Source organism: Rana temporaria, chromosome 3 (genome assembly GCF_905171775.1).
Source record: "Rana temporaria chromosome 3, aRanTem1.1, whole genome shotgun sequence".
NCBI classification, from domain to species: Eukaryota; Metazoa; Chordata; class Amphibia; order Anura; family Ranidae; genus Rana; species Rana temporaria.
In genome coordinates, this window is record NC_053491.1 from 495,351,265 (window position 1) to 495,373,733 (window position 22,469).

Genomic DNA, 22,469 nt, shown 5'->3' on the forward strand with positions numbered 1-22,469 from the left:
TCGCATTGATACACGGGCCAAAAAAGAGAGATACGATGGAGTATCCTGAGATACTCCATCGTAACTTCTCTCAGAATATGGCCCCTTATTCCTAACCCAATCCCTAACACAGAATTAACCAAACTGGTTCTCTTTGTATTACAGGGCCTCTTTCCAAGAATGTTCCAACTGTCGTGGGAAACCAAGCAGAGGAGATCCAGAAAATTAAGAGTAAGAGTATTCCTTTACGTTATCCCATTTCATCAAATGTTCTCTAATTTTTTTCTTTTTCAAAGCTCTCCAGCAGTAGTAAATGCTTGATACCTTCAAACTCAATTCTTTATGGGAGCCAAGATATTCCCTTCCACCTTTTACTCTGGCCACGTCCAAAAGTCTGCTACAAGACCGACCGTGGCAGTCAGGACCGGACAGTGAGCTGTCACCATTTAGTGATGCCTGCTGTAAATTTTTTGTAACAGTCTCTTTCCTTCTCAACTCCTCTTTTTACTACTTACCTCTTGTTGCGCATTCACTTTTTGCTGTTCTGATCCCCTAGACCAGCCATTGTCAACCAGAATGCCATAGAACCCTACGGTTCCTTCAAAGGTTGATATGGGTTCCTTGAGCTGTGGGTAACTGACCTCCCATTTGATGGTGTTTGCAGAACTCTAGATCCAACGCCACTTGGTGGAGCCATTAGCCTGACACTAGTGATCTTTTTTGGTTGTTTGTAAGAGTGGCATTCTTCCCACCACTGCCAGGGGCATTCTTCTCACAGCAACCTATATAAGGGGCATTCTTCCCTCAGCAACCTATGTAAGGGGCATTCTTCCCACAGCAACCTATGTAAGGGGCATTCTTCCAACTACAACCTATGTAAGGGGCATTCTTCCAACTACAACCTAGAAAGGGGCATTCTTCCCACTGCAACCTATGTAAGAGGAATTCTTCCCACTGCAACCTATGTAAGGGGTGTTCTTCCCACAGCAACCTATGTAAGGGGCATTCTTCCCACAGCAACCTATATAAGGGGTATTTGTCCCACAGCAACCTATGTAAGGGGTGTCCTTCCCACATCAACCTATGTAAGGGGCATTCTTCCTACTGCAATCTATGTAAGGGGCATTCTTCCCACTACAACCTATGTAAGGGGCATTCTTCCCACATCAACCTATGTAAGGGGCATTCTTCCCACATCAACCTATGTAAGGGGAATTCTTCTCACAGCAACTTATGTAAGGGGCATTCTTCCCACAGCAACTTATGTAAGGGGCGTTCTTCCCACAGCAACTTATGTAAGGGGCATTCTTCCCACAGCAACTTATGTAAGGGGCGTTCTTCCCACAGCAACTTATGTAAGGGGCATTCTTCCCACAGCAACCTATGTAAGGGGCATTCTTCCCACAGCAACCTATGTAAGGGGCATTCTTCCCACAGCAACCTATGTAAGGGGCATTCTTCCCACAGCAACCTATGTAAGGGGCATTCTTCCCACAGCAACCTATGTAAGGGGCATTCTTTCCACAGCAACCTATGTAAGGGGTGTTCTTCCCACAGCAACCTATGTAAGGGGTGTTCTTCCCACAGCAACCTATGTAAGGGGCATTCTTCCTACTGCAATCTATGTAAGGGGCATTCTTCCCACCACTGCCAGGGGCATTCTTCCTACTGCAACCTATGTAAGGGGCATTCTTCCCACAGCAACCTATGTAAGGGGCGTTCTTCCCACAGCAACTTATGTAAGGGGCGTTCTTCCCACAGCAACCTATGTAAGGGGCGTTCTTCCCACAGCAACCTATGTAAGGGGAATTCTTCCCACAGCAACCTATGTCAGGGGCATTCTTTCCACAGCAACCTATGTAAGGGGTGTTCTTCCCATAGCAACCTATGTAAGGGGCATTCTTCCCACAGCAACCTATGTAAGGGGCATTCTTCCAATTGGCCACCAAGGTAGGGGACGTTTTTCACACTGACTTTAAATTATTAGGTTTTACCAGGGGTTCCCAGAGACCTGGAAATTATTTCAAGGGTGTCACGTACCTGGTGGTTGAGCCCATTATGCAGGGAATGGCCTCTCGTATACCTCTGACTCAGGAACCCCTGATAGAGCAGATAGGGGATTGGAAGTGTAAAGGGGCACAAGTGCCTAACAGGATAGCTGATGCAGAGGGCTGGCCCGAACTTCTGATGCAACTGAGAGGAGACTGGCACCAGATAGGAGACTGGAACCGTATGCAGGCAGAAGGCTGGATACAGCAGACAGCAGGGAGGTGTTCTGTAGTTTAGGACACAGGACGGGTCAAGCACAGGCGGGCAGATTAGGTACAGGAACGGAATCCAAAGAGGGGTCAAGGTACAAGGGGTCAAGACAAGCCGGGATCAGAGGCGGGCAGCAAGCAGGAATAGTCAGGGATAAGCCAAGTCAGACAGGAATCAGATAATCAGAGTAACAGATAGCAGGGGTCTCAGGGAACGCTGCAGACCGGACAGCAAAGCAGCAAGGCGTCAGTCTACTTTAAATAGCGCATCTGGCACCAAGCCCTGTCACAAGGTGAACGCGTCCTCGCGCCGTCATTCTGCGCACAGGCATTCTTCTGTCACTCAGATTGCTAGGATAGTTGCTGGAACGCCTTTCTTGACAAAGGGTTCCTCAATAGTAAATAGGTTGGGAAAGGCTGGTATAGACTCTGTAAAGAAAATGAAAGTGAATATAATACAAAATGTAATGATCAGAGCCCTCATGCCTCCTGTTCCCTATTATATGTAAGGTGTATTCACCAGGACTCCCATACCCCATGTTCTCTATAAGATGTAAGCTATAATTGAGACCCTTATTCCTATTGGACCCTATTAAACTATCATTAAATGTGCTCAGTTTTTCAGGTGGGGTGGTGACACTGTTGCATTCTTCAGATGTAAGAATGTTTCTGGCTACGCAATAGAACTCAAAAACGTGACTGTAAGGAGGTCTTCCTACTGTCTCCTGTGGAGGTCTTTTCACTGTCTCCTGTGAAGGAAGTCTCCATACTGGCTCCCGTGAAGGAGGTCTTCTTACTGTCTCCTGTGGAGGTCTTCTTACTGTCTCCTGTGGAGGTCTTCTTACTATCTCCTGTGGAAGTCTTCTTACTGTCTCTTGTGGAGGTCTTCTCACTGTCTCCTGTGAAGGGGGTCTTCTTACCGTCTCTTGTGAAGGAGGTCTTCTTACTGTCTCCTGTGGAGGTCTTTTTACTGTCTCTTGTGGAAGTCTTCTCACTGTCTCCTGTGACGGTGGTCTTCTTACTGTCTCCTGTGTCCGAGGTCTTCTCACTGTCTCTTGTGAAGGAGATGTTCTTACTGTCTTCTGTGAAGGAGGTCTTCTCACTGTCTCCTATTAGGCGTCCAAAAAAGTAAGAAGCGGGCACAACGCTGTGCGTTCCTTCTCACTCAGCTCAATGTTAGCAAAGCCGAAGGAATTCGCTTTGCTAACTTTGACCCGCCTCTTAGCCAATCAGGTTGCTGTCTGTTCCTGGTTGCCTGATTGGCTGAAACGTCAGGCACTGTGATTGGATGGAGAGGAGGAGGGGAGAAGACGCATGGAGGGGAGAAGACACATGGAGGGGATAAGACACCACTCGCCATCACCGGCTGCCCCACCGAGACAAGGTAAGTACCGGGCAGATGGCGAGCCGGCGAGGCAGGGGCGGGGGAGAATCACAGTGGCAGCATTGGGTGGCACAGTGGGAGCATTGGATGGCACAGTGGGAGCATTTGATGGTAATGTGGGAGCATTGGATGGCACAGTGGGAGCATTGGATGGCACAGTGGGAGCATTGGATGGCACGATGGCACAGTGGGAGCATTGGATGGCACAGTGGGAGCATTTGATTGCATAGTGGCAGCATTGGATGGCACAGTGGAAGCATTGGATGGCACAGTGGGAACATTGGATGGCACAGTGGCAGAATTGGATGGCACATTGGCAGCATTGGATGGCACAATGGCAGCATTGGAGAATTTGATGGCACATTGACAGCATTGGATGGCACAGTGGAAGCATTGGGAGTATTTGATGGCACAGTGGGAGCATTGGATGGCACAGTGGGAGCATTGGGAGTATTTGATGGCACAGTGGGAGCATTGGATGACACAGTGGGAGCATTGGGTGTATTTGATGGCACAGTGGCAGCATTGGATGGAACAGTGGAAGCATTGGGAGTATTTGATGGCACAGTGGCAGCATTGGATGGCACACTGGAAGCATTGGGAGTATTTGATGGCACGGTGGGAGCATTGGATGGCACGGTGGGAGCATTGGATGGCACAGTGGCTGCGTTTGATGTCACATTGGCTGCGTTTGATGGACTTTGAGCACCAGTCGCCACTGGAATGTACTGAAGATACTTCACCAAACGTATGTTGTCCTCTATTACAGGTGCTCTTTCCAGTGATATTCAGAAGATTCAGGAAGCTCTGCAGAAACAGACAGTAGAAATCCAGAAAGCAAATCGTAAGTTTATTACACTTCCCTCAATGATGCACTTACCTATCCAACCTTCATTTAACATACATATAGAATGTTTGGTTCAGCTTCTCTCTGCAGTTGAGCATCTATCTAGGGTCTCTCGGTAGTTCGGGGGCTCTCGGTAGTTCGGGGGCTCTCGGTAGTTCGGGGGCTCTCGGTAGTTCGGGGGCTCTAGGTAGTTCAGGGTCTCTTGGTAGTTCAGAGTCTCTAGGTAGTTCGGGGTCTCTCGGTAGTTCGAGGTCTCTAGGTAGTTTGGGGTCTCTCGGTAGTTCGGGGTCTCTAGGTAGTTCAGGGTCTCTTGGTAGTTCGGAGTCTCTAGGTAGTTCGGGTCTCTTGGTAGTTCGGGGTCTCTAGGTAGTTCGGGGTCTCTCGGTAGTTCGGGGTCTCTCGGAAGTTCGGGGTCTCTCGGTAGTTCATTGTCTTTCTGTAGTATAGTATCTTTTTGTAGTTCAGACTCTTTGGGGTTGATTTACTATATTTAAAGAGTACAAAACCTGGTGCAGCTCTGCATAGAAACCAATGAGCTTCGTTTTTTTTTTGTCAAAACTGGATAGAACAAACTGAAGTTAGAAGCTGATTGGTTTCTATGCAGAGCTGCACCAGATTTTGCACTCTCTAGTTTTAGTAAATCAAACCCCTTTGTGTGGTCAGCTCTGCGGATTTACAGATATACTAATCATTTTTTTTCTCTGTCTGCAGCTTCCAGAGTGCTCAGTAAAGTGACGGAGATCGAGTCGTTGGTGAAACGCGTTCTGCCCAATGACGCAATAGGTGACTGCAGACTGATAAGTGTGAAGATACAATATATTGGGGGGCATTGGGTTCCAATTCTGCAAATATCCGAAACATCCATTTCCGGCAGAACGTTTTTAATTCCTAACGACTTTAGCCCCGGACCATTTGGCTGGCCAAAGACTAAAGCACTTTTTGCGATTCGGCACTGCGTCTCTTTAAGTGACAAATGCGCGGTCGTGCGACGTGGCTCCCAAACAAAATTGACATATTTTTTCCCCACAAATAGAGTTTTCTTTTGGTGATATCTGATCACCTCTGTGGTTTTAATTGTTTGCACTTGACTAACCGAAAGAGGATGGGAATCATTGATTAACCACTCCCCTAGAGGCCAATATGGCAAACCGAATAGTAATGTAATCTATTGAGGAGGACTGTCCCGTGGACACTTTGATTCATCCAAAAACCAAGTTGGGCTGGCAATGGGGGGGGGGGGGGGGTTGGATGAGGTATGATTGAGGTTTTTTAAAAAGGGCGGTCTGAACCACAGAGCCCTCATTTACCATCCAGAGCTCAGCCGATGAGTCAATGTATAGAGGATTGTGATAAGTATTTTTGATATTCTGCTGTTTAGTGTTTGTATATTCCTATTTTCTTGGGAAATAAATGAAAGATATTGTTTTACTAAACTGATGTGTGTTTTCATAGCTAACTTTATATCATTGGGCTTATTAGAGTCTTAATAGACTAGCTAATTATAGGCTTAGGCAAGTGAATACATAGATGCAATAGTTATATAGGGCCATATTCTCGAAAAATATCCGCCTGCTGCGCTTAGGGCACTTACACTCCGCTGTCCCAACTTACTGGAGCAGGTGTTGTATTCCCCAAACACTTGCTCCATAAGTTGGGACAGCGGAGTGTAAGTGTCCCGGCGTAGCCTGGCGGATCTCCAAGGGGGCGTCTTCTATTCAAATGAAGCTCGCCCCCGATGCGAAAGAACTGGGCATGCGCCGGGCTGCAAAAAGCCCAGTGCGCATGCTCCAGTTCTCGGCGGAAAACGTCAATGACGCCGACGTGTGCGTCATTGACGTAAAGTCGTATTCAAGAACGACTTACGTAAACGACGTACTCGACGAAAAAACACGACGGGGACCCGACGCCATCCGTAACATGGCCTACGCGAGACTTGCGGAAATTTAATCCTCCATATAGCAGGACTAAATTTCCGCTTACGCAAACGACGTTAGCGACGGTTACGCGACGCGAACTCGTTCGGGAATCGGCGTAGAAGGATCATTTGCATATGCAAATGACTCCTTCACGTAAATGCCATCTAGCGGCGGCCGGCGTCATTGCATTTAAGATCCGCCAGTGTAAGTGACTTACAGATGGCGGATCTTAAGTGTATCTATGCAAAAATGATTCTGAGAATCAGGAGCATAGATACACTGGCCAAAAAAGGGAGTTACGATGGAGTATCTGACTTACTCCATCGTAACTTCACTGAGAATATGGCCCTCAGTTTATATTAATTGATTGTATATTATTACATATTTATTTCAGCATAGCATTTACATGTTTATTTTTTGTTACCAATGACATAAACACTATAAACACTAGCAAACAAAAATAGAGCGACAATTTTGAAAAAAAGCAATATTTTGTTCTATAATAAATAATCCAAAAAATATATAAAAAAACATATTTTTTCCTCAGTTTAGGCTGATACGTATTGTTCTACCTATTTTTGGTAAAAACAATTGCAATAAGCGTTTATTGATTGGTTTACGCAAAAGTTATAGCGTCTACAAAATAGGGGATAGTTTTATGGCATTTTTATTAATATTTTTTTTTTACTAGTAATTGCGGCGATCAGCGTTTTTTTTATTTTTATCGTGACTGCGACATTATGGCGGACACATCGGGCGCTTTTGATGCCATTTTGGGACCATTGTCATTGATACAGCGATCAGTGCTATAAAAATGCATTGATTACTGTAAAAATTACACGGGCAGTGAAGGGGTTAACCACTGGGGGGTAGGAAGGGGTTAAGTGTGTCCTAGGGAGTGATTTTAACTGTTAGGGGGTGTGGCTACGAGTGACATGTCACTGATCGCTGCTCCCGATGAGAGGGAACTGTAACGGAATGCCCCGTGGGACCCAGAGGCTCTTGAAGGGTGTGGGGTACTCCTGTTTCAGCTTCACCAATGACTCTTGTGTCTAGGGTCATCCTATGTCCACTAGCGGCATAGGATGACTGAGAAATAATATCTCGGATTACATGAGATGGGACAGTAATGATAATTCACAATGTATTGCAGGATATCTTGAAATATTACAGGTTGTTGATTCTAAACCCAACCGGTCAATAGAGTGATCCATTCATGTGGGAACATAGACTGTTAAGGTGGTAATTAAGTCTGCTACTGTCATGTAAATTAACCTTAGTCTGGCTTCTAAGACATTTCATTGTGTATGCTAATTGACACTGTATTGTGTGAAGTTCTATTGATGATAAATGTGTTGTGAGCTAGCACAGTCTAAAAGGTCAGATGTCTCATGTGTCAGACCTGGTGCCAGAAAGTCTACCCAAGATGTGTATTGGAGGCTCGTTAGGAAGCATTGTATAATGTTGTGGGTGGAGTTAAATCATTGTTCATATTTGGTTGCTAACTGTATAAGAGCCTGAGTTTACCATTAAACGATCTAATCCTGTTGAACCAGAGAACAGAGCTGTGTCTCGTTTCTGGGGAATCTGTATGGGCCATGTTCGTCTGCTGGATTGTGGAGTGTCGCTAAGCTTGGGTGGAATGGAATATCGTAAACGGCGTTAACCCCTGACCATTACAGGAACATTCGATCGGTGACATGTCACTAGGAAGAACGGGGAGATGTTGTGTTTAAACTGACATCTCCCCGTTTTTCAGCTCTGTAGCACAATCGCGGGAAACCGGCGGGCATCGAGTTAGCGGCAGGGTCGCGCGCTCTACCGCACGGCGGCAAATTTTAAAGGGATGTACCTGTACGCCCATCTGCCTGTCCGTGCCATTCTGACGACATATATGTGTGTGCGCTGGTCCTTAAGTGGTTAAACCCACCTAGAGGAGGAAAATTATGAGAATATAGTTACATGGGTAGTCAGGTTGAAAAAAAATGCATGTTCATCAAATTCAACCAATAAGAATTAAAAGATTGGGTCACTACGCTGAAATATGGAAAATAATAAAACACTGAGATCCATATACAAATACTGTATCTGTATTTAGGATAGCAGGACCAAGGGTTCCGACATTTCTATGGATAGATATCTTAATCTGAGATCTGTATACAAACACTCTATATTAGTGGTCTCCAAACTGTGGCTCGCGGGCCGGATGTGGCCTTCTGCTTGCCTTCATCTGGCCCTTTGGACACTATTCCTCCCACTGGACACCACCAATGAGGGACTATTCCTCCTACTGGACACCACCAACGAGGGACTATTCCTCCTACTGGACATCACCAATGAGGGACTATTCCTCCCACTGGACACCACCAGCGAGGGACTATTCCTCCCACTGGACACCACCAGCGAGGGACTATTTCTCCCACTGGACACCACCAGCGAGGGACTATTCCTCCCACTGGACACCATCAACGAGGGACTATTCCTCCCACTGGACACCACCAACGAGGGACTATTCCTCCTACTGACACCAACGATGGGGCACTTTTCCTCCTACAGACACCAACGATGGAACATTATTGCTCCCACTTACACCAATGGCAAGGGGCAATTCCCCCCCACTGACACCAATGATCAACCACTATTCTTCCCACTGACATCAAAAATGGGCACTATTCCTTCCATTGACACCATTTTCTACTCCCACTGGTCACAGTCTGACCCCCCTAATGTCTGAACTGGCCCTTTGTTTTGAAAGTTTGGAGGCCCCTGCTCTATATGTATGATGGTAGGACCTAGGGTTCAGACATCTCAATCTGAGATCTGTATACAAATACTCTATATGTATGATGGTGGAACCAAAGGTTCCGACATTTCTATGGACAGATATCTCAATCAGAGATCTGTATACTATATGTATGATAGTAGGACCAAGGGTTCGGACATTTCTATGGACAGATATCTCAATCAGAGATCTGTATACAAACACTCTATATGTATGATGTCGGGCCCAAGGGTTCAGACATTTCTCAGGGCAGATATCTGAATCTGAGATCTGTATACATATGATGGTAGAACCAAAGGTTCTGAAATTTCTATGAATATATATATCTGAATCTGAGATCTATATACTGTTTATAAGACAGATGGACCAAGGATTCGGACATAAGGAAGAATAACCAACTCTATATTTGAATAATAACTTTTTGATGGAGAGCTTGTGCAAGATGGATCAGCAGTTTTGGCCATGATAGTTTGGGTCCTGGAGGTATAGGATTTGGTTATTGAGCGTGGGACTTTTTAGGGTACATTTGGCATCATAATCAGTGTGATATTATTTTTTTTATCTATTTAAGCCTAAAAAAGGTTAGGGTGAGACATTTAAGAAGTACATTTTATTTAAAGAAGGAGTATGGCCAAAGCTATTTTGGCTGTACTGCTCCTGTAGGTCACAGGCGTGTAGTTAGTTCTGTACTTCTCTGACCCATTTTCGGTTGACAGCGGGCTTTAGCTTTAGTGATGTCACTTAGCCAGTCCAGGTAAGATCCTGGCTATACAGTCGGGATCCAGACAGAAGCCTGGACCAGCAGCTGGATCAGCATCTCAGCGAGCGCTGGAGGTGCAGAGCAGAGGGCCACTGACTGACAGTTTCCATCTCTCTGCTCGGTCAAGACTGAGACCAGAGTAATCAAATACTGTCGATCACTGCCTGAATCAGCCTCCATCCCTTCTCTTGTGAAATATAGTGGACCAATGTGAAGCATCTAGGACAGAGTGAGGACAATTGAAAGCATCTAGGTCAGGGGAAGACCAGTGTAAACTATCTAGAAAAGAGGATAGCTAATGTCAAGCATCTAGGACAGGGGTGCCCAACCTTTTGAAGAGTGAGGGGCACTTAAGCAACTTGGTAACCAGTCGCGGGCCACAATGAGCGGAGCAGACTGATAACAGATCGCGGCTACTCTATAGGCCCTCCGATCCGCCCAGATGGAAGGGGACAAATGTTTTTAGGATTGGAGGAAGGCAGGCGTAAATAGACATCTGTCGCTCTATAGAGGTGAATTGAGGGTCCCCTTTGGTCGGGGCTGATCACGTGAAAAGGGCTTAGGACTGCTTTCACACTCATGTGTTGCGGTTCACAACCCCAATCGCGATCTGCGATCCACCAACCAAAATCTTCTCCAGATACCCAAAGCCAGATACAAGTCCAAAGGAGAACGAAGATTTGGAATCCAAGGACCCAGACTATGGAACGCTCTACCAACCAGCATCCGGTTGGAGGTGAATCACTCAAAACCCATATTTTCTGAGGGCAAAAGTACAGTAGGGAAAGGATACAGAGCGCCCAGAGGCAATTCAGTTTGCATGTGTTGCGCTATATAAGTTTCTCACTCTCTCACTCACTATACCCATACCGCAGGTGCAGCGATGTCTATCCTGCGGGTTAGCTGAACTTTGCCATAGACTCCGCCTGTGGCAAAAGCCGGTGTTGTAGAGGAAACATCGGCTTATGGGGCTCTCCTACGCAGCCGCTTTCTACCTCTACCACCAGCTTCCTATCACAACACTGATGCTGTGGTATTACGGGTCAGGCAACCTGCGATCTTTGCTTGCCAATCCGCCATTCCAGAGCAGGAGGTTGCGGGCCACATCAGAGGGCTCCGCGGGCCACATGTGACCCCCACTGGTTGGCCACACATGATCTAGGACAAAGGAAGGCCAATGACAAGTATCCAGCACAAAGGAAGGCCAGGGTCAAGCATCCAGGACAAATGAAGGCAATGTCAAGCATCTAGGACAAAGGAAGGCCACTGTCAAGCATCTAAGACAAAGGAAGATCAATGCCAAGTATCTAGGACAAAGAAAGGCCAATGTCAAGCATCTAGGACAAAGAAATGCCAATGTCAAGCATCTAGGACAAAGAAAGGCCAATGTCAAGCATCCAGGACAAAGGAAGGCCAATGTCAAGCATCCAGGACAAAGGAAGGCCAATGTCAAGTATCTAGGACAAAAGAAGGCCAATGTCAAGCATCTAGGACAAAGGAAGGCCAATGTCAAGCATCTAGGACAAAAGAAGGCCAATGTCAAGCATCTAGGACAAAGGAAGGCCAATGTCAAGCATCTAGGACAAAAGAAGGCCAATGTCAAGCATCTAGGACAAAGAAAGGTCACTGTCAAGCATCTAAGACAAAGGAAGATCAATGTCAAGCATCTAGGACAAAAGAAGGCCAATGTCAAGTATCTATGACAAAAGAAGGCCAATGTCAAGTATCTAGGACAAAAGAAGGCCAATGTCAAGCATCTAGGACAAAGGAAGGCCAATGTCAAGCATCTAGGACAAAAGAAGGCCAATGTCAAGCATCTAGGACAAAGGAAGGCCAATGTCAAGCATCTAGGACAAAAGAAGGCCAATGTCAAGCATCTAGGACAAAGAAAGGTCACTGTCAAGCATCTAAGACAAAGGAAGATCAATGTCAAGCATCTAGGACAAAAGAAGGCCAATGTCAAGTATCTATGACAAAAGAAGGCCAATGTCAAGTATCTAGGACAAAATAAGGCCAATGTCAAACATCTAGGACCAAGGAAGACCAATGTCAAGCATCTAGGACAAAGGAAGGCCAATGTCAAGCATCTAGGACAAAGAAAGGTCACTGTCAAGCATCTAAGACAAAGGAAGATCAATGTCAAGCATCTAGGACAAAGGAAGGCCAATGTCAAGTATCTAGGACAAAATAAGGCCAATGTCAAGTATCTAGGACCAAGGAAGGCTAATGTCAAACATCTAGGACAAAGGAAGGCCAATGTCAAGTATCTAAGACAGAGTGTGGACAATTTAGAGCATCTGGAACAGACTACGGCTGATGTGAAGCATCAAGGAAAGATTGGGGTCATTATGATGCATACAAGCAAAGAATTTTTTTTTTCATATACTGTAAGTCATGAAATAAATAATAGATACATGTAACCAAAATACATATACTGTATGCCATTGACCAGAAGCCATTATAGCCCCATGTTGATGTGTACACTCACAGGGGTCCTCATATCTTCTCTGCAGTTGACTGAATATCAGCTTGTGTACTTTATATTACAGGCTCTCTTTCCAGAGATGTCAAGAAGGTTTTGGAATCTGTGAACAAAATGGCAGGAGAGATCCAAAAAGTGCAAAGTAAGTTCAGTCACCAACACTCTTGTAAAACATTTTTTTTCTGGAACCTCTTGATATGATATTACATCATAATGTACCTGCTCTCCTATGTAAAGGTGGGGCTCTAGGAAAGATAAGCAGTGACCACAAATCCATTAATTATCAAGATATGTGATTTTATTTTAAACAACAGTGAGCCCTACAGTGATCGTAGGTCAGTTCCAGCGGCTCCAAGGCATTTTGTGAATTAGGGAAAAGCCTCTGGTGCATGAAATTTCATTGTGTGTAATGGCCCAGAACTTTAGGGTTCACAGCTAAGATTTCCAAACCATGCATACAACAAGTATACATCGGGTTCTGACAGATTGATAACACCTAAGTAAGGTCATTGGTGCATGGGGCCATAACTCTGCTAATACTTAACACAGCAAGTTGTTAGGAGATGGAGAGCTACTCCATGCTATGGTCATTTTATTTTTTTCACATTATTTCCTTAGTTAGATTCTTATAATGACATCTAACAAAGTTTTTACAGGTCAAAATGGAAAACAATCATGACTCTGTGGGGTGTATTTAAAAAATAAAGCATCCATCAAAACTGCTTGGAAATTCATTTTGTGTGAGTGAGGTCAAATCAAATGTTCTCAGGCTATACTATGGGGAAGATACAAATGGGGGGAGGGGGAAACATATTTAATGTATCTTTTTAGAGCAAACTATCCCCCTGAAGAAGACCGCACAGGTCGAAACGTGTTTACACAGTTTGACATTATATAATGCAACACTGTACATATCTGTATTTGCATGCTGTATTGTGGAATATGCATTGTATCTCATGGCCAGAGTTTATATTTTATATCACAATTATAATATGACATTTGATATTTAAGAAAAAATTATTTTATATTATCATTAGTTTTCCCTTTTTGATCCTATTACATTGCTGCCAAAAAGCCCTATTGGGGAAATTTTACCATAATGTTCTCAGGCTATATTCTCTGCAGATAAAAGCCCAGATTCTCGTACATCCGCGTAAAATTGTGCGGGCGTAACGTATCTGATTTACGTTACACCTCCGCAACTTACACGGGCAAGTGCTGTATTCTCAAAGCACTTGTTCCGTAAGTTGCGGCGGCGTATCGTAAATCGGCCGGCGGAAGCCCGCCTAATTCAAATGAGGATGAGGGGGGCGTGTTTTATGTAAATGTACTGTGACCCGACGTTATTGAAGTTTTTCCCAAACGGCGCATGCGCCGTCTGTGGAATTTCCCAGTGTGCATTGCTCCAAAGTACGCCGCAAGGACGTCATTGGTTTTGACGTGAACGTAAATGACGTCCAGCCCCATTCACGGACGACTTACGCAAACGACGTAACTTTTTCAAATTTTGACGCGGAAACGACGGCCATACCTAACATTGTTACGCCGCACTTATGCCACCATATAGCAGGGGCAGGGGCAACTATACGCTGGGAAAAGCCTAACGTAAACGGCGTAACTTTACTGCGCCGGCCGGGCGTATCTACCTAATTTGCATACTCAACGCGGAATTCGACAGAAGCGCCACCTAGCGGCCAGCGTAAATATGCATTTACGATACAACGGTGTAACACAGTTACGCCTGTCAGATCTAAGGGAAATCTATGCGTAACTGATTCTAAGAATCGGGCGCATAGATACGACCGTGCAACTTAGAGATACGACGGCGTATCTGGAGATACGCCGTTGTATCTCGTTTAAGAATCTGGGCCAGAATGTTTAAATTGTTAAAATACTGCATTATGGCCACTAGATGGTGCTGAGTGTCATAGGAAACAAGTATGTTCATTGGCCCCATCTAGTGGCCATAATGCAGATTCAAAAGATGAATAATAATACATTGTTTTTCTCTCCCTCTGTTTTTTTTCTCCTCACCCTCTTTTTTTCTCTCCCTCCCAGGATCTGGTGAACCCTGTTCTACAGGTTGGATAAACTTTGGGGGTAAATGTTATTACTGGTCCTCGAATTCGATTCCATGGAATTCCGCCAAGAAACAATGTGAGGACAGGCAGGCTCACCTGGTGGTCGTTAATGGGAATGACGAGATGGTAAGAAATTCCTGCAAAATGAAGGTGTATATGTAGCACTACCCCCGAAGGAGCTGCTGGTTTGATTTGGGTGGCATGTTACCTCTTGTCTTCCGCCGTCTAGGGTACTGGATGAGAGCTGTAATAAAATCAATGTCCACACGACAGGTGTCTTTTCTGTGCTTTTATTACCCAGCCAGGTGAAAACGTCAAATTGTAGAAGGGTGAAGGGATAGAAGAATTGAGAAATGACGTATTCAGGGTTAACTGGAGTGGAAACAGTCCTGCTTCCAGTGGCGGTGCGTCCAGAGAGGGTGCCGGAGCGCCGCCCCCTCTGGCATTGCATGAATCTATGTATTGCCATCGACTATTCAGATGGCTGGCCCCCTGGTGAGCGCCGGCTATCTAAATAACGGCAGCTGGTTGGTTGGCTGTGGAAGTGCCTATCAGATCCAGCGGCTCTGATGGGCTTTCCGATTACTGCCCTCAGGCTGTAATAGGCTTCCAAATACTTACCCAGGGACGCACGGGGGGGTGCGTTCCTTCGATAAGACTGACAGGCGTCTCAGCCAATCAGGTTCACCGGTTCTGGTTACCGGTAACCTGATTGGCTGAAGCATCATTGAGGGACGGTATTTTACAGGGCACAGTGGCAGCTTTTTACAGGGCACAGTGGCGAAAAATTGATGGGCACAGTGGCGAAAAATGTATGGGCACAGTGGCGACAATTGCTGGATGCAGTGGCGACAATTACGCAAGAAATACATAAATGCTGCTTTGCAGCACAAAAAATATTACTTTGTTAAAAAAAAAAAAGAGAGGAACATCTGTTGCTACATCCACAGAACTGAATTTTACACAAAAATAAGACTTGATGTTCCCATCTGTTACATTGTATTCAGTTGAGTCTTTTGTCTTTCTTCAAGGTTTTTCTACGTGCGTTCTCTCAGAAGAAGTTGTGGTGGATCGGCCTCACAGAGATAGACAATACCTGGCACTGGGTGGACGACACTTCCTTTGAGTTGACTCCAAAGTAAGATAATTCTTATTCATTGATTAATCTGAAAATAACCCCATGTCCCTGGCGGGTGGCACCAAGAGATCCTAAACTTGTACCAAAAGAGAGGCACCACATACAATTAAACCTGAATGTATTCAAAGAAAGAAAAAGCTAGATATGGACTTTTTTAGGCACCCCAAAGATCACAACCAATTCAAAATATAACATCTTTATTTTAGCCATTGATGGCTAAAATAAAGATATTATATCTTTAATTGGTTGTTGTGAAGATAATAGACTATATTCGGTATTTTCTCATAGGTTTCGGTTTGTTTTTTAAGAACCCCTGGACCGATCTGGGTGAAATTTGTATATGTTGGTCCCCCAGATCGGGGCTATCGGGGGATATGTAATGGTAGGGATACCTTGTGTGGATAGGGGGGTTCCAACTTTTGGGAAAATTGTGTGCTCTCTGCCTGGAGATAATTGGTTTATTCCTTAACTGATCTCAATATCTCCCAGGCAGAGAGAGGACGGGTGTACTATAAAAGCTTGCTGTGGTAATGTCATCTGCTACTGTCATGTAAATGAACCTTATTCTGGCTCTCAGGAACCTTTCATGGTGTGATGCTAATTGACACTGTATTGTGTGATTTTCGATTGATGATAAATGTGTATTGTGTAGCAGGTGAGAAGAGCTTATTTTTTGTCACCTAAATGATTAGTAATTAACTCATGTAGATTATCTCAGAGACAGAATGTTTGTCTACTAAAAGATGTGTATTGGAGGCTCGTTAGTACCCATTGTATGATGTTGTGGGTGGAGTGTGTCATTGTCCATCTGATTACTGCAAGTAATCTTTTTGGTGTATATAAGAGCCTGCCTTCTCAATAAAGTGTTTCTACGCCTGGTACCCTCTTCATGAAGTCTTGGCTCATGTTTGGAGGAATATTCTAGCCATTGGAAGAATCATCCTGGAAACTGCATTCATCTCCACTATCCCTCTACCTCCAATGGTAGCGATAATCACTTATGCTCGGCGATTGAGGGATGGAAAGAAGGCCGCAGTACCATAACCACTGCAGGTCTTAACAGACTTCCACACAGACGATCGTTTTTTTCTATCGGTTTTTTATCCATAGGAAAATTTTAAAACACGTTCTATTTTTTTCCCAGATGGAAAAAAAAAATTATGGGGCCCACACACGATCGGTTTGTCCGATGAAAACGGTCCATCGGTCTGTTTTCATCAGACAAACCGATAGTGTGTACAGGGCTTAAAGGGTTAGTAAAGGGAAAAAAAAAAATGTCCTTTAAAATAACAAACATGTTATACTTACCTCGACTGTGCAGTTCGTTTTGCACAGAGTGGCCCCTGATCCACGTCTTCTGGGGTCCCTCTGTGGCTGTCTCCGGTCCTCCCCGCTAGAACTCACTACAGTCATGCGAGAGCGCTCGCATGGTGTGAGTATTTGCAGGCGCACTCCCGTGATACAGCGATCGGCCATAGCCGCTCACTGTATCACTCGGCCCCGCCCCTCGGCGTGCCACGTCACTGGATGTGATTGACAGCAGCGCCAGCCAATGGCTGTGCTGCTCTCAATCCATCCGCTCTAGCCAATCAGCAGCCAGGCTGAGCGGCGAAGAGGATCTCCGGACCGAGCGCGGGACTTTCGAGGGGTTAGGTAAGTAAAACGGGGGCTCAGGGGGGGGGGGGGGGCAACATCAGATGTTGCCTACACGGTTTAGGAGATATTTACAATTCCCCGTACGAGGATTTCTTCTGGGCATGGGCCGATGTATTCGGTGCATGTGCACTTTAGAAGGGTCACGGCGTGCCATTTCCATTAAAGGTCGTGCCGAGACATGGTGGCTCCCATGCGCGAGAGTGACGTCACGTGACTCTGGCCAGTCACAGAGCCAGAGTCCGCAACCCTGGAAGGAAGATGAACGCTTTCCGGCTGGTGAGGAAATTGGAGACATCGCAGGCTTCGGTTTCAGGTAATGGGCTACTACAGTATGCAATGCATAGTAGCCCATTATGCTTTACCTTTGCAGGGTAACAAAGAGGAAGTAAAACCCATCAAGGTTTACTTCCTCTTTAAGCACAAACTAACTCTGATGAAGGAGGGATGGCAACATCACACAGTCACTGGGATCTCATACTTCAGTCTGTACTCACTAATGTCTCTGGATAGTTGGGTGCCTCTTTCCAATATCTGCCAAACATAATTCTTGTGAAGTCTTCAAACCAGATCCCCCAAAGTCTTCTGTCAGCTCCAGAAGAGTTCAGTAGGCTAGCCCTCCCCTAGATAGCACACACCTGAGACCTTGATGAGCAAAACAGCCCTTCAGGCTGAGATCACCTCCTCCTCCTGGACAAAAACCCCTCTGCTCCAGGCATCAGACTATTTATGCTCACTCCTAGCCAGCATCTGGGCACCCCCGGCCCTTCCCCAGGGATTAACTGGGGCAACATAATTATTCATACCATTGATTTGACTGACCCAGCCCACTCCTTCCCAGAACCATCCAGAAACAGGGCAAAGCAACGAACGCACAGGATGCAAAACTTTAGAGCAGACCAGAGCTACCACAGACAGATCCACTGACTACGAGAGAGCTGAGGACTAAATTTACCTAACCTAGCACCTATCTAGAAGGGTGCAACAAGAACAATTTGCTGTTGTCTGGATTCTCCAAATATCTGGTTATGAAATGTGGAGACAGTTATGCCGCGTACAGACGATCGGACATTCTGACCCCAAAACCGTGTTTTTTTTTTCCGACGGAATGTTGGCTCAAACTTGTCTTGCATACACACGGTCACACAAATGTTGTCGGAAATTCCCAACGTCAAGAACGCGGTGACGTACAAGACGTACGACGGCACTAGAAAAGGGAAGTTCAATACCAGTCATGTTAGTAGAAGTTTCATGAGAGACGCTTTTCGCTTTTCAGCCTCGTGCTTTTCAGTCCATTGCAGCGTGACGAAGGTGCTATCTCCATTACGAACGCTAGTTTTACCAAACCAAGCGTTTCCGTCTCGTACTTGATTCAGAGCATGCGTGGAATTTTGTGAGTCAGAATTGTCCACACGCGATTGGAATTTACGAGAACGGAGTTTGTTTTCAGAAAATTTGAGAACCAGCTCTCAAATTTTTGGTTGTCGGAAGTTCCGACAACAAATGTCCGATGGAGCCTACACAAGGTCGGAATTTCCAGCCAAAAGCTCCCATCGAACATTTGTTGTCGGAAATTCTGATTCTCAATTTTTCTGACGGGGAAAGTTCTTGTCGGAAATTCCGATCGTCTGTATGCAATTCCGACGTGCAAAAAAAAACACTCATTCTCTGAATCAATTTGACGCATACTCGGAATCATTGAACTTAAATTTTCTCGGCTCGTTGTAGTGTTGTATGACACTGCATTCATGACGGTCGGAATTTGGTGTGACCGTGTGTATGCAACACAAGTTTGAGCCAACATTCCATCGGGAAAAAAATCCACGTTTTTCTTGTCGGAATTTCCGATCGTGGGTACGCGGCATTTGTATACTTGTTCTACAATGAGGTACCGTATTTATCAGGGTATACTGCGCACCGGCGTATAGCGCGCACCCCAAGCTTAGGAAGGTAAAAAAAAGAAAACTTAAATTTTTGTAACTTACATTCTGCGTCCATCGGCGGCCTTGTCCAGCATCCGTCTGCGGCCTTGCGCGGGGTCCGTCCAGCCCTGTGGGTGTCCGTCTGCGACTTCCTTGCGCAGGGTCCGTCTGCGGCTTTGGAGGTGTCCGTCTGCGGCCTTGCGCGGGGTCTGTCCAGCCCTGTGGGTGTCCGTCTGCGGCTTCCTTGCGCGGGGTCCATCTGCAGTTTTGGAGGTGTCCGTCTGCAGCCTCCATCCAGGTGTCCGTCTCCGTCCAGCATGTCCGTCTGCGGCTTTGGAGGTGTCCGTCTGCGGCCTCCATCCAGGTGTCTGTCTCCGTTCAGCGTGTCCGTCTGCGGCTTTGGAGGTGTCCGTCTGCGGCCCCCATCCAGGTGTCAGTCTCCGTTCAGCGTGTCCGTCTGCGGCTTTGGAGGTGTCCGTCTGCGGCCTCCATCCAGGTGTCTGTCTCCGTCCAGCGTGTCTGGTGTTCGTTTTTGGCGCGAGCCGAGAGGAGACAGATTTCCTGTGTGTTCGGCTCCTCTCGGCTTCTCTCAGCTCCTCTCGCGTGGCTGCGGGTGGAGCCGAACATAGCCGAGTGCAGAGTACACTTGGCTCGGCTCAGCTCAGCTCTAGGCTGCGGCGGGCAGAGCCGAGCCTAGCTGAGTGCGCAGTACACTCGGTTCGGCTCAGCGGGGATCGGCGTATATCGCGCACCCACGAGTTCCCCCTGATTTTAAGGGGAAAAAAGTGCATGGTATACGCCGATAAATACGGTATTTGGAAGTCTGGGGATTGTTCAAGCTGATAAGGCGTTCCGAGATAACAGAAATGAATGTCTCTTTTAATTAATGATTTGCCGCTTCTGAAAAGTTATAAATGACATATTGGGTAAATTATTTATGTTCTGCTTAGCAGTAGGTCAGAATTAAAGGAAAATAGTCCCTGTTTTATATCCAAAAAACAGAACTTTTGAACTAGGGTCTCCACGTGCTTATTCCTTATCAAACGTTGTTTCTTCCCTGCAGGTTCTGGGAGCCTGGGCAACCTGATAACTATGCGAATCGAGCTCTCCAAGGAGGGGAAGACTGTGCTCAGTTGAGGGGTACAAATGGATGGAACGACGCCCACTGTTCCGCAAAGCACTTCTATATCTGTGAGAAGAAAATGCTCTAAAGGGAAGATATGAGGAAACCAATATCTTCCTCTCGTTGTCCATCAACTAACAGAACTCAACAACCACCAGCAAGGAGGGAAATATATGGGCCACTCAAATTACTCTAGGGAAGCCAGAAGACCCCCCAACATTCTTCTGTTCACACACAAAGGGGCGGACTGCCCGAGGGCCCCATGCCACTAGGGGGCCCCATCAGGGTTGCCAGGCTCATTAAAACCAGTGACAGTGGTGTTTTTTTTAGTTCTGTCCCTGATATGTCCAAAACTGACATGCTTTTGATGTGAAAATCCTTCGATTTTAGCTGCCCCGCCTCTGTAATGCATCCTGGCTTGGTGGCCATCTGTAAGCCTGGGGGCCCCATAATCTTCTATTGCCCGGGGGGCCCCATGAGTTGTCAGTCCGCCCCTGCACACACACACGCTTATTGAGTATAGTGCATAAACCTAAATTTATTTTATTGATGATCTGCATTAAACGGGAATTGGATTGGTTGCTCTGGGTGGCTAAGGAAGAGTTAATCAGTTTTCCCTCATTTGGCTTCTCCTGTGCTTCTATTATTGTGTACAGTAAATGGAGTCAATCAATAAAGATGATTGTATACAGCCAATGACTTTCTATGTCACTAGGAATATTTTTTGTTGGTGTCAAAATGGAGTTTCACATCCTGTTTGAATAAAATTGGTTTAACCACTTCCTGACAGCCGTACGACTTTTTACGGCCGCAGTGTGGATCTTAATTTCCGGGAGGCCGTCTATATACGGCCTCCGGCCTCTGGGGGGCGCGCGCGTGCCCGACGCATCATGAGATGCCGATGCGCGTTCCTGGCGGCCGCGATGTCCACCAGGCACCCGCGATCGGGGGTTACAGAGACCAAGGACATGGAGCTCTGTGTGTAATGATGGGGTGTAAACACACAGATCCACGTCCTGTCAGGGAGAGAGGAGACCGATCTGTGTCCCTTGTACATAGGGACACAGATCGGTCACCTACTGTACCCCAGTCACCCCCCTCCCCCACAGTTAGAACCACTATGCAGGGTACACATTTAACCCCTTCCTCACCCCCTAGTGTTAACCCCTTCAATGCCAGTCACATTTATACAGTAATTAGTGCATATTTATAGCACTGATCGCAGTATAAATGTGAATGGTGGCAAAAATGTGTCAAAAGTGTCCGATGTGTCCGCCATAACGTCGCAGTCCCAATAAAAATCGCAGATCGCCGCCATTACTAGTAAAAAAAATAATAAAAAATAATAATTCTGTCCCCTATTTTGTAGGCGCTATAACTTTTGCACAAACCTTATTGCGATTTTTTTTTTTTTTTTTTTTTTTTTACCAAAAATATGTAGAAGAATACGTATCGGCCTTGACTGAGAATTTTTTTTTTTTAATTCGGCTATTTATTATAGCAACAAGTAAAAAATATTGATTTTTTTTTTTTCAAAATTGTCGCTCATTTTTTGTTTATAGCGCAAAAAATAAAAACTGCAGAGGTGATCAAATACCACCAAAAGAAAGCTTTGCTTGTGGGGAAAAAAGGACGCCAATTTTGTTTGGGAGCCACGTCGCACGACCGCGCAATTGTCAGTTAAAGCGACGCAGTGCCGGAAGCTGAAATTTCACCTGGGCAGGAGGGGGGTATATGTACCCAGTAAGCAAGTGGTTAATGCGCACGGAAAAGGTCAAAGTGAGGATCCTTATTCAGTGCCATACTAAAGGGGTTGTAAACCCTCCTGTTGCATCCTATGCATTAAGGTGAATTAACATCTGACTATTACCGCCCCCCCCCCCCCCCGTTTTACTTACCTGAGCCCTAAAAGTCCCGCTGGATCTTGGCTCTTCATTGATTAGATTGATAGCACCGCAGCCAGTGGCTCCAATCAAATACAATGACGTGGGCGCCGAGGGGCGGGGCCGAGTCCTGCATTCTGCAGCTATGCCGAATGCAGTACTCGGGGGTGCGCCCGCAAGGCAACACGAACATGAAAATTCTAAAGTGCTAATTTTAAAGGCTAATATGCAAGTAATTGGCATAAAAAGTGTTTGAGGACC

The 22,469-nt window shown here is 45.9% G+C and overlaps 1 protein-coding gene across 2 annotated transcripts in view; it reads left to right on the top strand.

Annotated features, from left to right (window-relative positions):
- Positions 1-20,628, top strand: part of LOC120933854 (C-type lectin domain family 4 member F-like) — an 83,948-nt gene extending 63,320 nt beyond the window's left edge. For both annotated transcript variants that reach the window (XM_040347269.1, XM_040347270.1), the window contains exons 21-27: positions 145-210; positions 4,391-4,465; positions 5,180-5,251; positions 12,476-12,550; positions 14,467-14,615; positions 15,521-15,627; positions 20,266-20,628. In XM_040347269.1, the coding sequence (XP_040203203.1) occupies positions 145-210; positions 4,391-4,465; positions 5,180-5,251; positions 12,476-12,550; positions 14,467-14,615; positions 15,521-15,627; positions 20,266-20,413 (692 nt within the window). In that variant the 3' untranslated portion in view covers positions 20,414-20,628. The remainder of the gene's footprint in view (positions 1-144; positions 211-4,390; positions 4,466-5,179; positions 5,252-12,475; positions 12,551-14,466; positions 14,616-15,520; positions 15,628-20,265) is intronic.
- Positions 20,629-22,469: the final 1,841 nt, after the last annotated feature.